The 13,710-nt window shown below is 42.8% G+C and overlaps 1 protein-coding gene across 2 annotated transcripts in view; it reads left to right on the top strand.

Moving 5' to 3' along the window:
* Positions 1–1,147: 1,147 nt before the first annotated feature.
* Positions 1,148–13,710, top strand: part of GABRG3 (gamma-aminobutyric acid type A receptor subunit gamma3) — a 285,119-nt gene continuing 272,556 nt past the window's right edge. For both annotated transcript variants that reach the window (XM_079316769.1, XM_079316768.1), the window contains exons 1-2: positions 1,148–1,331; positions 4,401–4,546. In XM_079316769.1, coding sequence (XP_079172895.1) covers positions 1,279–1,331; positions 4,401–4,546 — 199 coding nt within the window. In that variant the 5' untranslated portion in view covers positions 1,148–1,278. The remainder of the gene's footprint in view (positions 1,332–4,400; positions 4,547–13,710) is intronic.

The raw sequence follows: 13,710 nt of genomic DNA, 5'->3' as shown, positions 1-13,710 counted from the left end.
ACAAAAGTTGTCAAAACCCAAACTGTTTTTGCCCTGAATACACTTGGCTGTTGTCTCATTTCCGAGTTCCTAAAGCAGAAAAACTTATTTTACTCCAAAGTTCCCAATATACATGTTAAGTCCGTGTAACCTGCTCTACAGGCTCGTGTAGACCTCCTCTTTTTTTCCATGTATACATTTTTCTGGTATATCTTGTCCGTATAAATGTGTACCCATGCATTCATACAGTGCATGCAAACTTCTGCATACATCCACCTAGATACAAACAGAAACACGCTTGCGTTTGTCTATCTGTCCGTGCAAGCAGCCGCACCGATTACATGGATCTGCGCCTGTGTAGGGATGCATGGGGATACATGGGGATGCCCGTCGCTCCGATCATCCTCAAATGATCCAGAGACCTGCACCCGACCCCTCTCCCTCCGTTTGAAGAGGACACCTCCAGCCCCGGGCTGGGGGGGCTTTCGGCAGCGATTGTGGGGTTTGGGCGTGAGGGCATCTCGCAACAGAGCAGGGGGATCCTTCCAGGGGCCGCCCTGTCCGGGGCATCGGGCTGGTGATGTCGGGGAGCAGTCCCGGCTGACTGCGGCTGCCGGCTTTGCTGCTCCCCCTCTCCCGTGTGCGTGTGTGCGCCCGCTGGGGCGGGGGCAGGGTTCACTTCCCGGCTCCTCCAGTTGCCGGCGAGGCGGGAACCTGTTGGGCAGCGAGCGGGGCCGAGGCGCTCTCCGATGCGGGGCGGTCCCCGGCAGCGCTCCGGTGCCGCGCTCCGCGGGAGGGGCAAGGTGCGCCCCTTCCCCCGCCCCAGCCCGCCCCCCTCCAGGCCCGGTGGGGCCCGGTGGGGCCCGGCCCGGGCTGCTCCGGCTGTGCAGCGCCCGGGGGGCACGGCCAGCGCCGGCCCGGGCGGCGGGAGAGGCCGCGCCGCTGCCGTGCGACCGGCGCCCGGCTGCGGGCAAGGGGAACGCGCCGCGGCTCCGCGCCCGCTGGACACCTGTCAGCCCGCGGAGCCTGATTTATACCTGGCCTTGGCAGCCTCTCCGCTGGGGATTTCCCCCTCGTTCTACTTCTTCTGCTGCTTTTTTTTTCTTTTCCCTCTCGCCTCCTCCCTCCTTTCTCGGAGCATTGTGGAAGAGAGTGCTTTCTTCAGGGTATTAAGCTGAGAATACAGAGGAGGAGAGGCTCAGACCTTTACCTCGCTGCTCGTTCTCCTTTCCATGTGAACATTCTGCAACGTTTGCTTCATCCTGCCGCACCTCTCACCTGGCCAGCGCTGTCCGGACCATGTCCGCTAAGCTCCTGCCGGTTTTCTTCCTCCTCTCGGTGTTCCACGCTTGGTAAGTCTGCGCTCCCCTCGCCTCCCTCCAGCCCCTCTCCTCTCTGCACTGGGGTTGGAGGGCTGAAGTCCCGCTTGCCGGAGTTCGCACAATATTGGGCACCCAGGAAGAACAGCGGGCTCCCTGTATCTTTTCCCGCGCCGTGCCGGGGCTCTATTCCCAAACACGCTTACCCCGCTCCCTTCCCGGGACCCTGGGCGGTGGCACCGCCGCTGTCCCTTCGCTGCCCCGCCTGAAGCGGAGGTCGCCCGTGAGGGCCCTGTCCTGAGCCGGCCGGCGGAAAGTTTCCCCCTCGGGCGGCTGCTGGCCCCGGTGGGACGCGGCTGGAGCTGCCTGGGCTCCCCTCGCTTCCCCCCACGGCACCCGAGGATCCGCGGGCGGGGCCGGTGAGGAGGGAGAGGGTGAGCGGCGGGATGGTGATGCCCCGGTCCCCGCCTCAGGGCCGGGAAGGGGCTGCCCGGCGGGGCCCGGTACACTGCTAGAGCCCGGAGGGGCACAGCCGGCAGCGTCAGCCTTTGGCACTTGTGTCCTTTTGGTCGCCCGGGGCTCACAGAATAACCCAGGCAAAGCGCTCAGCTCAGCTCCCCCCTGTAGGAACCACCACGAACCAGGCTGCGGGCGCGCTCGGGGGCCTTCCCCTCTCCTCCCTGGCAGCCTGCTCCACACCTGAGTGGTGTCTATCTCCTACATCCCCACAGCAACTTGAGGATGCTTCATGCCAGCCTCCACAGCAAGTGTGGGACACACCTATTGCAGGAAATAAACCCTTTCTTGACAACCTCTCAGAGTTTTCTGGACTTCCTCCCTTGCAGTTTAAGCAGAGTCTCTGTCTCCTTACAGAATCAAAACTGACGGAGAGTTGGGGGAAGGCATGTAGCTTTTCTTCCTTCCCAGTTTGAGACTGGCTTGCCATCACTCTATAGTTATTTTTCTGGATAGCAGGAATATGATAGGAATTGGTAGTCACCAGCAGGGTTACAAGAGGAAAATGGAATCTCAAGTGCCTTGAAGGAGCTTTAACTATGTAGAGGCAAGCAATGGGAAGGAAATAGCAACTTTTTAAGGAAGAAAGCGACAAAGCTTGAAAAATACATGTCTAGTGTATAGGTCTGATCCACTGTGAAACCTCTCCCACCTCCAATCTTAATCTAGGAAATAGGTAGGGATTTAAATGGTTTGGAGGTACTTTCTAGGAAAGAAGCTGCTAGAGTGAAGGGATCTAAAAGGTCTGCCAGTGCTTCATTAGACTCTTGTTAGTGACTTATTTTAAAGCAGCATCTCCCTGAAATGGGAATCATGATACCACCTGAACTCAGTTCTCATTTCTAGGTGCAGTCTGAATGCCTGTGGTAAAGTTGTGGTGGCTGCAGCAGAAAAAGACGTATGATTTGTCCTTCTTTGCTATCAGCAGTTCAGCACCACTGCAGGGTTTCAGCTCAGAGATATCAACCATGTATGTTTGGAGATGATGCCTCCTTTGAGAATAGTTCTGTAACAGCAGTATTAGAACACAGGGCTTGTCATGAATCTGATTGAAAGAAAAAATTCTCCCAAAATCCTCTTGAGTTTTTTTAATGCTCACTGGGTGAATTATAGAAAAAAAAAAAAAAAAAAAGCTCAAGTTTTTAGAAAATACAGACCAATAACAGAAAAGTAGTGATTGTCTATTCAAAATTTAATTTTAATTTTTCTCTACTTTTACAACTCAGTTATATGATCTCTCTGCAGAAAATCCTCAGGGTCTAAGTTTAAAAATTATTTTTATACAGAAATTGTGCCTGGAGCAATTGTAAATTGTGAGGTCATGTTAAGTGATTCATGGTTAATCCTTAGGGGCATATCAGCTGTAGAGCAGTTTCAGTTTAAAGTTTCATTAAATTCTCTAATAGTGGTCTTTGAGCAATGTGAGGGTTGATGATGCTCTGTGATTAAATTTTTATATTTGTATCAGGTTTCTTTTATGTTCACAGAGTGTTTATCAAGTCTTCTGGACATCTGAGGTATTTTAAAGGACACTAGTGTCATTATGGAGAAAAGTGAGGGAGAGAAAGAAAGTTGCACTGATGTGTGTAGCACATCCCATGAACAAACAAGGCTGATGCCTCTCATTCTCCACTGCTTTGCATCTCACATAATTATTGATATTTATGTAAAAATGTTGCAAAATGATTTCATATCCCCTGGGCAATGGCAGGTTGAAACAACCTTCCATAGCTTCCACCACTGAAGTTATCTTTTCTCCTAATAACTTTATCTCAGTCTGACATAGATTTTTTCCAGTGAGAGGCATCAAACAGATTTGGTTTCTAAGATACCAAAAGGTACATCTTCAACATTTTAAAGTCCGTGCACAAAAAGCTGCACAAATGAAATTAGTCTTGTGTGAAAATAGCTCTGGCTGTGATTTTTGGCGAAACTGTAGTTTCACCACATTTGCATTAATATACTCTTAAAATAAATATAATCCACCTATAAAGAAATAAAGTTGCAACTCTTATTGAAGTACTGTTTTTTTAAAAAAATTGCTAAACCTGCAGGGAAGTTCAGATTAATTTATGCAATGTATTTGTGTGCTTGTGATAATCCATCTCAAATTCAAGGAGTGAGCTCTAAATTCTAAGCCTTGTAATACATTAAACCCTGAAATTCAGGCACTGAGAATATAATAATTTATTAATAGGATAAAATGATCAGGAAGCATTAACAGATCTGAATTTTTAATACTCTTATTAGCCTTTGTGCAAGAGATGAATCAGTTGTCTTGATGTATTAATAAAGTAATACTGCAGATGTTCGCTCTTCATAAAAGTATATTGTAAACTACTCAGAATAGGTTCATTAAAATACAGGATATAAAATAGTACTCTGATAGCTGTATTATCTCCTAGAGTATAACTTTTTGAAGACACTTCCAGAAGACAATTTCTAAACAATTGTCAATCATGACCTATCCACAGATACTCAACAATTGTTAATGGGAAAATCCTGTTGCACTTGTTGCATCCTGCTGCACCCTGTTGCATCCTATTTTAGTTACGTAAAATAATATCTATTTCATTTGTTTTGCAGCTCTAGAAAGGTTGAAGAGGACGAATATGAAGATGGAACTAACCAAAAATGGGTTTTAGCTCCAAAAACACAAGACAGAGATGTGACTCTCATACTAAACAAGCTATTGAGAGAGTATGACAAAAAGCTGCGGCCAGATATTGGAAGTAAGTACTGCTTTCTGCACAAGTGAGGATGAGCTTCTCTGGCTGCAGAGAAGACATATTGCTATATTCTGGAGGTGTCCAGAAATATCTGGGGAAGTGTAGATTAAGTTTTTTTTGGCTGAATTTCCAAGTCAGTATTTTAATTTTCACAAAGAAATCTGGCAGTAGCTGAGGGTCCTAAAATCCATTTGGTTTGTACAGAGTTTGTGTGAGGATATGGAAGGGTTAGTTCTTAGGTAATCAGCAGGTCTTTGGCAGAGAAAGGAACACACTTAACTTCTTATGTCATCTAGTCCATGCTGAAAATCTCACACTCTGAGAAGCAAACAAAACCTTATCATTTTAAAAACAAAAAGTAAGACACAGCAATAGAAGAATATGCACCTGTTCTCTTCAAAATATGATCCTGAAAGTTATGTTCCTTAATGCTGAGAAGAGGCACTGGGATTTTCCTGTGTATAGGGCAACTCCAGATGATCTTCCACAAACCAGCAGACATCTCCAAAAGAAATCTTACAGAATCAGTGACTTGTGGTCAGTACAACTACATATAAGTATAAAAATTAAATAAGAGTCAGTAGGTACCTGTATATAACCATCTTGGGTTATTTTATTGTTTTAATTTGTATAATGAGGCTTCAAACCAGTTGTGGGATATTTGGGGAGTTTCTGGGGGCTTTTTGGGTTTCTTTTGTGTTTCTTTTGGTTTGGGTTTTTTCATTGTTTGATTTTGTTTGCTTTTTTTTTTGGTTTTTTTTTTTTTTTAATGTTCCACCTATTTTAGTTATGCTCTTTTTTCCTGGTTTGCCTCCCTAGAGCATAATGGCTGTAGCACAGTTGCTGCTCAGTTTGTTCACAGCAAGTTTGTATGACAGAAATCAGAAACAATTTTTCATTTATGTTTACTGTACCTCACGTGTGCTTCAGAATGAACTGAGAATGGGGAATACTCAAAACATCCCCCTAATATAATTTGCTTTTCCTAAATATTTGCAGGGATTAGAGGGAGAATTCTTACCACTGATTATAAGTGAAATTATTGTTTGCTAATGGCACATGTATTGATACATCTTCTAGGTCTGAGGGATCAGTTTAGAGGGAGGTAAGAGCCATCTGTATGTAGTCATCATTACAATTATTAGTGTGTCATAGCTACACAATAATGCAACATTTGCAGAAAAAAAAAAGGAATATCCTGTGGTATGAAAGAAAGGGTCTGTTTAGTTCTTTTTTGTAGCTATTACTTTGATTTTGCATGGTATTATAAAGATCTTATTTGATAGGTCCAAACTGGCATTTATCTCTCTTTGCTTAGTTTTTTGTACTGGATTTAGCTATCCTTAATATCTGATGGAGAGGTGCTTTAATGCACTTTCCCACCCATATCAACATCTAGAAGACAGACAAATTTTTTATTTATTTTGTTCATTGTGTCCTCAAATCACTGACATAAGGCAGAGTGAATTACTCTATGCTTATGTGGGGCAAAGTAATCACTCAAAGTCCACATGTCAGTTGCCATAATATCAGTAGAGGTCAGACATATCTTACAGCACAGGGAAGTCCTTGTTACCAAAATAATTCCTTTTGTCTCTCCACATTTTGTAAATCCTGTTTTAGAGAAAAGAGTCAAATTACACAGCTCCTCATATATCAAACAGATTTTACAGCTTTCAACTACATCCATTTCTATCAAGCATCTTGGTCCTAGGCCTTTTTTTGTCTTTGATAGCAATCTGGCTATTTCAGAACCTAAGCTGAGTGTTGTTCAAATGCTACAGAAGTTAGTTCATCTCTGCTTCCTCCCCTGGTTCCTCTTTGCACCTCTCCTACCTTTGATGTGGATAAATAACATTGCCCTTTTGAAGTTGCAGAGCTGTTGCATTTGGCAAGGAGAACACAAGGGGAATGCTGGACAATCAGGCATTACAGATAAATTCCCTGGATTGCTGACTGGTGCCTCACACACAAGCACATCTCCCTTTCCATCTGGGAGCCAGTTGGCCTCCAAACAGGATGGTTGGCATGAACTGGCAACAGGATTGTCTTGTTGCCCTGAAGGTCTCAGTATTAATACAAATACTCTAAAGCATGATACATACCAGCTAGAGCACAAAGGTAACATAGAGCATACAATGAGAAAATTCATGTTTTGGAAATCAGAGGAAGTGAACCAGTAGAAGAAGTGAGAAGTAATTCTCAGAATCAAGCAGAAGTTCAGCCAATACTGAGGGTTAAATCTAGGACTAATAGTCACCTACTCATTACAGCCTTTACATTAGCATGGTACTGCTGGGCAGTAAATTGTCTGACCCACAGGACAGGGACACTCACCATTTCATGTCACACTGCTCTTCACTCAGTTTTTCAGTCCTTTATTGCAATTCACTATTTCTAACAATGTGTAGCTTTAGCTGTGATCCTGAGGAAATGATCTTTGTTCTGAATGCAGTCAGAAAGGCCTAGGGAATACTTTGCACTTTCTAAGGTTAGGATTGCCAGTTTCAGATCACTTGGGAAGATAGTTCTGCAACCAAAAACCATGGAGAGGAGAAGACTGTGGTGAATAAAACCTATCAAAGTGATGCTGGCCAGGCATCACTCTGTGATTTTTCATCCTTCTCAGGGCAACTGTTATTTTGGCTAGCTGAGGTATATGTGAGTCCTGCCTGGTACAGGCATATTCTGAGTGCCCTTTTGCCACACTATGGGCACTGGAGTCATCAGCATCACATCTCCTCTAGGCCAGCAGTACAGCCATCAGTGACACTTAGCTACCTTCTTTCCTTCTCTTGTCACTCAAGCACATCTAAACCACTGTTGAGAGTGTGTAGGTCACTGCTTGGATGCAAGGCTAGGACTTTTTTTTTTTTCTTTCCCTTCATCCTGGCCTATACTTGGCCTCTGCTTCCACATAAATGACTGTAGCTCAGATCAAGGGCACAATCTACACTCAGCACTTCAGGCATCACCTGCAAGGTTCCAAGCCAGGATTTTTAAAGAGTGGATTGAACAACCTAAATATTAGACAGAGCAGTTAACCTGTGAAAGCTATTAGCAAATGATACCTTAACAGGACCTGTCTTGCTGAAAGGGGCCTTTGATCTTTGGAAACAAAGCAGTGTTCTACCAGCAGGGGAATGCCTGACTGCATCCCCTGTGGCCACACACTTGGCACACTTCTTGTCTCCGTGAATATTATGGATTTTGAGGGTTTTTATTTTATTGGTGGCACCTGGAAAGTTTCCATTATACCACAAATAATGTACACCTTTTTGAATTGAAAAAAATAAAAGAAGATATAGTACTTTATACTGAACAGCTAATAACAGTGTACTGATTAGATCAAAAAGAAAAGTCTTTTATGATGTAAAGCATCTTTTCACCTATTTTTTTACCAGCTACAATCATAGATCTGAGATACTCAGGTCTCTTCCGTGGTATGAAAGGCACCAATCGTAGAAAAAATCTAAACCAAATAAGAATTTTGAAGATCTTGATATCTCTTCCATAGGCAGGTATTCTGTGCTTTGTTTCAAAGTGTTTTGAAGTGAGGACCTGTTCAATGGATATGCACTGTTTTCTATGTGCTACCCTGCAAGTGTGCTTTTTGCCTCCCATGTCACCTTGATTTAAACCCTGAAATTTAGTAGGACCAGGTTCTGGCCCTGACATTTTACTTACTCTTTATTAATAAAATCAAAACAGAAATATTAGGAAAATCAACAGGGCACAGAACAGAATGATTACAGCTAAAAAAAAATCTCAGTTTCATTTAGATTCTAGTGATAAACCAGAATTTATTTTGTCATTGCTCTTTTTTTTCCTTGGATTGACAGTTCTAAAATTTAAATGACAATAAAAAACCCCACCACAAAAAGAAACAAAACCCAACAGTCCTTCCTTCCTTCCTTCCTTCCTTCCTTCCTTCCTTCCTTCCTTCCTTCCTTCCTTCCTTCCTTCCTTCCTTCCTTCCTTCCTTCCTTCCTTCCTTCCTTCCTTCCTTCCTTCCTTCCTTCCTTCCTTCCTTCCTTCCTTCCTTCCTTCCTTCCTTCCTTCCTTCCTTCCTTCCTTCCTTCCTTCCTTCCTTCCTTCCTTCCTTCCTTCCTTCCTTCCTTCCTTCCTTCCTTCCTTCCTTCCTTCCTTCCTTCCTTCCTTCCTTCCTTCCTTCCTTCCTTCCTTCCTTCCTTCCTTCCTTCCTTCCTTCCTTCCTTCCTTCCTTCCTTCCTTCCTTCCTTCCTTCCTTCCTTCCTTCCTTCCTTCCTTCCTTCCTTCCTTCCTTCCTTCCTTCCTTCCTTCCTTCCTTCCTTCCTTCCTTCCTTCCTTTCCTTCCTTCCTTCCTTCCTTCCTTCCCTTCCTTCCTTCCTTCCTTCCTTCCTTCCTTCCTTCCTTCCTTCCTTCCTTCCTTCCTTCCTTCCTTCCTTTCCTTCCTTCCTTCCTTCCTTCCTTCCTTCCTTCCTTCCTTCCTTCCTTCTTCCTTCCTTCCTTCCTCCCTTCCTTCCTTCCTTCCTTCCTTCCTTACCTTCCTTCCTTCCTTCCTTCCTTCCTTCCTTCCTTCCTTCCTTCCTTCCTTCCTTCCTTCCTTCCTCCCTTCCTTCCTTCCTTCCTTCCTTTCCTTCCTTCCTCCTTCCTTCCTCCTTCCTTCCCTCCTTCTCCTTCCTTCCTCTTCCTTATCCTTCCTTCATTCCTCCTCCTCCTTCCTCCTCTCCTTCCTTCCTTCTCCTTCCTTCTCTTCCTTCCTTCTTCCTTTCTCCTCCTCTCCTTCCTTCCTTTCCTTCCCTTCCTTCCTTCCTCCTTCCTTCCTTCCTTCCCTTTCCTCCTTCCTTCCTTCCTCTCCTTCCTTTCTCCTTTCCTTCCTTCCTTCCCTTCCTTCTTCCTTCCTTCCTTCTTCCTTCCTTCCTTCCTTCCTTCCTTCCTTCCCTTCCTTCCTTCCTCCTTCTATCCTACCTTCCTTCCTTCCTTCCTTCCTTCCTTTCCTTCCTCTTCCTTCTTCCTTCCTTCCTTCCTTCCCTTCCTCCTCCTTCCTTCCTTCCTCCTTCCTTCCCTTCCTTCCTTCCTCCCTTCCTTCCTTCCTTCTCTCCTCCTTCTTCCTTCTTCCTTCCTTCCTCCTTCCTTCCTTCCTTCCTTACTTCCTTCCTTCCTTCCTTCCTCCTTCCTTCTCCTTCCTTCCTTCCTTCCCTTCCTTCCTTCCTTCCTTCATTCCCTTCCTTCCTTCCTTCTTCCTTCCTTCCTTCCTTCCTTCTCTCCTTCCTTCCTTCCTTCCTTCCTTCCTTCCTTCCTTCTTCCTTCTCCTTCCTCCTCCTCTCCCTCCCTCCCTCCCTCCCTCCCTCCCTCCCTCCCTCCCTCCCTCCCTTCCTTCCTTCCTCCCTTCCTTCCTCCCTTCCTTCCCTCCCTCTTGCAGTAACTTGTGGTTTCCTCTTGGATCCTCTAAAATTATTTGATCCTTGCAGACTCTGGTGGTCATCTGTGTTTATTATGTATTTATAAGCACAAATAAATTCACTTTGGAATATGTAATATCCTGACTTCACCAGTTCTAGCTGTCTTGAGAGCCATGCTGGCTTTCTTTACTCCTCCAGTATCTTTATAACCATTAGCCATATTTCTGAAGATGAGAGCAGTCTCAGATACTGCTGTGCAGCTCTCCCTACCCTGAGTAGGTTTGTACAAGCATAGCTGGTACAAATAGATGGGCTAATTTGAATCAGCAAACACAGAAGACTAGGCTCTGTCTGATGTGCTTTACTTTGCTGCTTGGGAGCATTAACAGCAGTTCTCTTTTAAAGCAGTTGAAGTTTTTCTCCATAACTAATTTAACCAGTTTCTCAGAGTGTGCAAGGAGCAAATCTGTTGGTTGAGGAGAAACAACTCTGTTGCTTTTTAAAGGATATGTCCCTTTCCAGGCACAATCCTATTGAAAAATCTTGAGTTCTGAAGCAGTACCACAACCTTTCTCCTGTCTGACCTGCTTTCTGACCATGTTGCACACAAATGAACCCTGAAGTGCACCACAGGTGATTACCACAGGGGCTGTCACGTTATTTTTGCTAGCTGCTGATTGCCACACCTTATGCTCTTTAAATCAGCTTCAGCTAGGTTTCCCCATATGTGGTGACAGAGGGTTGCATATTGCCTGACAGATCAAAATATTTTCTAGATCATAGTGAGAGAAAGCTGTGAAGTGTCATGCAAGGTCAAATTACTGCTTTCTGCTGTAAGTCTTTTTTTTGCACTGTCCTACAAGACAGTGTCAGGCATCTTATGAAGTGGTGAGAGAGACATTCATTGCTTCATTATTGATCATAAACGGTTGTACCTGGAAAGACAACTTGTGTATAAAGGTAGAGCACATGGGAAGGAAAAAAGGCGTAAATTCTGTTTGTATTATGGCAGCACTCAGGAGGGGAAAGCCATAGTTCTGAATCCAACTTCTGTAGTACTGGGCACTGCAGAACATTGTAGAGATTACCCTTATTTAGATTTATATGGAAGAATAAACTTGAATAACCTGTTCTTGAGGACAGAGTGCTGTGGCTAAGATCTAGTAGGAAACAGGGTTGAATATAGTGAGAGCTCAATGAAAAACATCATAACTAAAAAAAATCAGTAATGCTTTCATTATTCTTACTGATTCTTCCATTTTTCTTCTTTTTTTGGTGGAGTAGAAATGGATTGTCTTCCTTTCAGAGACTTTTGTTCTGATTTAGCCATCTAAGTAGAAATCCTCAAGAAGAGGAATATTCTTGAAGAAAGGGTTGCTTTTCAAGGAAAATCAGAGTGATCTCTGTTCTAGGTGGGATGATAAAAGGGATTTCTTCTGATTCTACAGGAGTTCTAATTCTCTACTATTTTCAGGAACTGATGCTTTCTTTTGCAGTGTTGGCCATGAATATTTCTAGAATATTAATAGCAAGGTTAGCAAATTAGGGGTAAACTACTCTATGAACACTCCAAAATACTACTTTCAGATTTTTGTGATACATGTTTGAGTATTGAAAGATTACATAAAGAAATAGCTTGTTTGCACATAGTCTTGGTTTGGTGCTGGTCCAGTGCACTCAACATAGGCTTTTTCAAAATCCTTCATGGGAGCAACTCTGATTAGGACAGGATCTTGACAGTGAGCTTTCTTCATGCCTGAATTGTGCTTTTCTAATCACTTAACCATAGACTGAGAACAGGGGAATTTCTACCTTGGCTTTCTGACCTGCTTTGGTTCAGAGCTTTTCAACCCTCAGGGGAAACATCCTACTTTTTATTCATCCTTTTCTCAGGTAAAATTTTAATGTGCCATACTGAAAGTATAAGTAGAGAAATTTTAGTCCAGTGCATTGAGCCTGAAGCCCTGCAATGCAATGTTTCTGCTTAAAACTCTCCACAGCAACCCAGTTTCATTTTTCCAATTATTTAACAGTTTTGGTTATTTTTTTCCCCTTTTTTTTTTCCCTCTTGTCTTGTTTTGTTTTGTTTAGATCACCTGATTTAAATCAAATGCTGGATAGCAACACTTTAATTTGAAGCTTTCTGTTCTTCAGTATATAGAAATATTTTAGTATTCAGATATTTAGTATTCTTGCATGTTTTTCTGAATTCACCCCATAGCTTACTGGCAATGATTTACCCCAGGCAGTGCAATACTTTGCTATATAAAATGCTCCTTTCTCTCATTTTAAAGAAGCCACTTGTATCTTTGCAATACTTATGTCTTCTGTGTAGTCTCTTGGGTTGAAAAAAGTACTGCTTGTGTGTTGGAGAAACAGATCTTTACCCAATTACTAAACAGCAAGCTCCCTTAAAATACAACCTTCTCTTTGTGAAAATAAATAATAAATTTGCACAGATAACTTTTATTTATGTTTTATTTCCTGACAGTGACTCTCTGCTGAAATGGCTTGATGCATACACAGATGAAATATTTTTCTAGAATAGCAATGTAGGTAGGAAAGTTTGGTTGACAGTTAATGTTTGCCTAGCTCTTAGTCTTAACTATCACACACAAAACTAAATGTAGAACCTGCTAGTTCTTATTCTCTCTTTTCTATAGCTTCACTATCATATTTTTTAATCTGAGAGGATCATGGGAGTATAGCATACAAACTTTATGGGTGCCGTGAGTTGAAAGTTAGGTAAGAGTCAGGGAAGGTATGAGATACTAATTACATAAGAAAATCCTTTTCTTCTTTCCCCTTTCTTCTTACCCAGACTGTGCTGGCATTAAAGAGGTTTCTTAGCAAGTATTTGTGACCTGCAAATATGTTCAGTTGCCATTTTGAGATCATGGTGCAAAGTAACAGTTCTGTCATCTTTAAACAGGGACATACTATGTTCTGCACATATTATTTCAAATATTGTTGCTCATTTTTGCATCTTTATAGTCTTCTTTCAGCTATTTTTGTTCATCCAGGTCCTGGTTGCTAGTTTGTTAGACTTTGCAGGAGCAAATGATATCACACAGGAACTCTCCCCTCTTATTTTCTTATGAATATAAGAAAAACAAAAATTAAAACTGTAGGGATTGATTGAAAAACAAGCCTAACCATTATGATCTATATTCTTCATTCCACAACATAATACTTGAAAAATTACAGCTCGTGCATTAGAGAATGGTAAATGAAGGATGAAAGTGCTGAAGGTTGATTGATAGTTATGGTGGGAAATGAAGAATAAAAGTGATTTGTAGTTAATTGAGGGAGTCCGTTTCTGTGCACACTGTCATTCACACTCTTGGACAAAATGACAACCAAACCTACCATGTGAAAAAAAATACTGTTTTCAGAGGACTGTGTTCTCATCCTGGTATTGCTTTAATCCAAACTTCCTTTCTTGTGATTTTCATTTGCAGTTCTATTTTGGTAGTTTGAACCTAAAACATATGGATATAATTTCTGTCAGAGTTCCTGTGTGTGTAGCAAGTGGAGGACTTTGAAATCTATCTGTTTTCAAGCCATGCAGGAAGAATGAGGGTTTTTAATTTTCCTCACTCATAGATTAGTAGTAATGTAGAAGAGAATCATCAAATAATCTGGGTTGGAAAATATTTTTAATATCATTGAGTCCAACCTTTAATCTAACACTGCCAAATCCAACACTAAACCATGTCCTTAAGTGCCACATCCACTCATCTTTGAAATACCTCCAGGGATGATGGCTTAACACTTGCTGTT

This window comes from Erithacus rubecula (assembly GCF_903797595.1).
Source record: "Erithacus rubecula genome assembly, chromosome: 1".
Classification (NCBI taxonomy): domain Eukaryota; kingdom Metazoa; phylum Chordata; class Aves; order Passeriformes; family Muscicapidae; genus Erithacus; species Erithacus rubecula.
Note: the sequence above shows the minus strand (reverse complement) of the source record. Positions and strands in the feature narration are given on the sequence as shown.